Source organism: Centropristis striata, chromosome 15 (assembly GCF_030273125.1).
Source record: "Centropristis striata isolate RG_2023a ecotype Rhode Island chromosome 15, C.striata_1.0, whole genome shotgun sequence".
Taxonomy (NCBI): domain Eukaryota; kingdom Metazoa; phylum Chordata; class Actinopteri; order Perciformes; family Serranidae; genus Centropristis; species Centropristis striata.
Window position 1 is genome coordinate 32,246,465 of NC_081531.1, and position 3,490 is coordinate 32,249,954.

The following is a 3,490-nucleotide window of genomic DNA, read 5'->3' on the forward strand; positions in this document are numbered from 1 at the left end:
CATTATCACACAATTTCACCGTTTACAATATCTCTCACTAAAAGACAGAAAAAAGGGTATTCAGTAAAAACTCAATTTACTATACGTATTATTTATTTATTTATTTTAACAGAGGATAAGAGTAATTTAACATTGGTTAGAGTGTAAGTGGGCCTATGGAGTGTATATGACTCTCTGAAGTCCTTGAGAGCTGTAAATGACCCTATGACTTTGCTCTAAGGGGCCTGACTGCTGTCTTTAATGGTGTAGGGGCGTGACAGTGAGCAGGATGCCAAATAAGAACAAGTCCACGCTGCAACTCATTTAGGTTTTCCGTCTAAACTTAGTCACTTCACGTGTATTTTGTAATATCAGGATTTACTAGCCAAGGGCACAGAAAACCCACACATGGTGACGACAACACAATCAGCGCATTTTGATTGGCAGAAAGCCACGTGACGACAAAGGATTGGCCAATAATCTCTCAAATCACAGTTCTCGCGTTGTATCGCGATCCGAGGCGTTATATAAATCTCCAACGCAACTTCGCAATCGGCCATTTCGTCGGTGTAGGCCATCAGCTGTAGAGGGCAGTGGGGGTTAATATCGAGTTTACTGGTAACCTGAAAGGCACACTAACAACATCCAACCATGAATGAGACAGCTATCTCCTTCGCCAAGGATTTCTTGGCCGGTGGTATCTCCGCCGCCATCTCCAAAACAGCCGTCGCCCCCATCGAGAGAGTGAAGCTTCTCCTTCAGGTAAGCGCTGTCTTCCGGTCCGCTAGCTGGCTAACGTTAGCCGGCTAGCAACCGGTGGAAATCATTTAACAGCTTATCTCTGCTGTTTGTTACCACATATCCACAGACTATGGGGTTTTACACACATCAGCAGCATTTGGTCCTATATAATTGATAAAAGTCCAAAGAGTGAGGAGTTATAAGATTTAAGGTCATCACGGGATGTGAAATGACCTACACGAGCCCGGCTGTTAGCGTTAGCTGCTCGCGGTAACCTTAGCCGGCGGAGCGGCAGCTAACAAAGGACAAACGCCTCTAGTGGCATCGGGACATTGTGTACAAATAGCCGTCAGCAAGTCAAATTTATTTACAGCTGTATCATTTCATAGGGAATTAAAAGAAGGCAACATGTAAAGTATATTTCAGCCTGAATGGCGATGAAATCTTTCTGGCGGCTTCGTGTTAGCTTCCGTCTAGTGGGAAGGCTGCATGGAGGCCCGGCTGCAGTCATTCATAGCCGGGTCAACACGTTTTACATCCTTTTTCTGCTAAACCTGCACTGCGACATACATTCTACACATTCCCTTCAGACTCCTGACTGTTTTAGTTTAACTTTTTGTTAATCTTGTAAGATTATAATTAAATATCTGATAGATCAAGAGCTGAAATAATTAGATAGTAAACACTGCTGTTAAATTGCCCCAACATGCATAATTTGCAGCAACTTCAAAGGTTTAACATGCAGCAAGGTCACAACAAGGAGACATTGTGATTGACACATCCTCAACACTTAATTAGCTTCCCTATTTAACTGTTCTTTCTTTCTCTTATTCCAGGTCCAGCATGCCAGTAAGCAGATCACGGCGGATAAGCAGTACAAGGGTATCATGGACTGCGTCACCCGTATCCCCAAGGAGCAGGGGTTCCTTTCCTTCTGGAGAGGTAACCTTGCCAATGTCATCAGATATTTCCCCACCCAGGCCCTCAACTTCGCCTTCAAGGACAAGTACAAGAAGATCTTCCTTGATGGCGTCGACAAGCGAGCCCAGTTCTGGAGGTACTTCGCCGGTAACTTGGCGTCTGGTGGTGCCGCCGGAGCCACTTCCCTCTGCTTCGTGTACCCCCTCGATTTCGCCCGTACCCGTCTGGCTGCTGATGTGGGAAAGGCTGGTGCCGGCAGAGAGTTCAATGGTCTGGGAGACTGCCTGGTGAAGATCTTCAGGTCCGATGGCCTCAAGGGTCTGTACCAGGGCTTCAATGTGTCTGTGCAGGGCATCATCATCTACAGGGCTGCATACTTCGGCATCTATGACACAGCTAAGGGTACGTTGGTTTTAAATCGCACACTCTTGCAGGCAAGCCTCCTCAATGGTCCACCTTCTGGATCTATAATTTTTTTTCTGCTCTTGTGTTTTAAAGGTATGCTTCCAGACCCCAAGAACACCCACATATTGGTGAGCTGGATGATTGCACAGAGTGTGACAGCTGTTGCTGGCCTGACCTCATACCCCTTCGACACTGTCCGTAGACGTATGATGATGCAGTCCGGACGCAAAGGAGGTGAGTTTGTGTATAAATGATGGCTGTAGCTAAACTACGATGTTAAATGATTGTTTTGATACCTCCTATCCACATCATTTAACTTCTCTTTTCTTGCCTTCCTCAGCTGACATCATGTACTCCGGGACCATCGACTGCTGGCGTAAGATCGCACGTGATGAGGGCGGCAAAGCTTTCTTCAAGGGAGCCTGGTCCAACGTGCTCAGAGGCATGGGCGGCGCCTTCGTGCTGGTGTTGTACGATGAGCTGAAGAAAGTCATGTAATTCGTCATATTGTCACGTCACTGTCCAATTTGGCTAAATGTAATAACTCTCCATTTCTATGGACTCTGCATTCTGCCTTATTTATGGGAACAAACTTTAGTGTCTCACCCCTAGCTGTGGGCGATGGCTGTACGTTGTGCATCTTTATGATTTTAAAACGTTCCACACCCTCTTTACCAATGTCATTCCTGTTAAAGAAATCTGATACCTCCTCCTGTCATTCACTAGGTTTGTATGGTTCCAACTTGAATAAATATATTCTGGGGAACAAACTTAAACCACTGTCAACTGTCTCCTCCACTGTCTACTGCATGAGACAAGCACTCACTGGATAATGAAAATGCACGAAGTGGATTACAACCAACTGCTATATTTACTCACGCTTATCTCCTGAGCCTTCCTGGTTGACCGTGGTCACTACTGGGATTGTAGAGTAGAACACTTGAGCGTTAACTCCTTTGAAAACGCCATGACAGGCTTCTGATAGGCAGCAGTGCATTTATTCTTAATTTTGAGGTAATAGTTATCGAGCACCTGAGAATTTGTTTGTTTCTAAGGAACCTTTCACTTCAAATATAAATTACTTTCAGGAGTGCAGCGCCAGTTACTGTTTGCAAATAAAAGAGGAAAGCGTAATCTCTCTAGGGAGATGTATTTTTATTTTAACCGCATGTGGGAACAAAAGCTTGTGCATCATGTTGCTAAAACATCTGAATGTGAATGAATACTACTCAAATCGTCTGCGGTACAAAACTACAATCCATCTAGATGCTGTGCATGATAGAGGTGTACAGAGACGTCATTATCTGTATGTGTTCAACCAATAAAATTATCTGTATTTAGATGTTAAATTGGGCAAATGTCTTTTCTAACCTAATAATTGGCAATGGCATTTTGTACCTACAAAGCATCAAATTGACTTGCTGTTTGCATAGAACTCAAATGT

The 3,490-nt window shown here is 44.4% G+C and overlaps 1 protein-coding gene across 1 annotated transcript; it reads left to right on the plus strand.

Annotated features, from left to right (window-relative positions):
* The first annotated feature begins 529 nt into the window (after positions 1 to 529).
* si:dkey-251i10.1 (uncharacterized protein LOC100038774 homolog) lies at positions 530 to 2,822 on the plus strand. The gene is made up of 4 exons (XM_059352020.1): positions 530 to 741; positions 1,557 to 2,043; positions 2,140 to 2,280; positions 2,387 to 2,822. Exons 1-4 carry the CDS (start codon positions 631 to 633, stop codon positions 2,542 to 2,544), a joined length of 897 nt encoding a protein of 298 aa, XP_059208003.1. The 5' UTR covers positions 530 to 630; the 3' UTR covers positions 2,545 to 2,822.
* The last annotated feature ends 668 nt before the right edge of the window (positions 2,823 to 3,490 follow it).

Coding starts and splice junctions, on each gene's coding strand:
- si:dkey-251i10.1 (XM_059352020.1), top strand. CDS start 631: ATGAATGAGACAGCTATCTCCTTCGCCAAGGATTTCTTGGCCGGTGGT. Junction 2,044..2,139: donor CATCTATGACACAGCTAAGG/GTACGTTGGTTT, acceptor TGTGTTTTAAAG/GTATGCTTCCAGACCCCAAG. Junction 2,281..2,386: donor GCAGTCCGGACGCAAAGGAG/GTGAGTTTGTGT, acceptor TGCCTTCCTCAG/CTGACATCATGTACTCCGGG.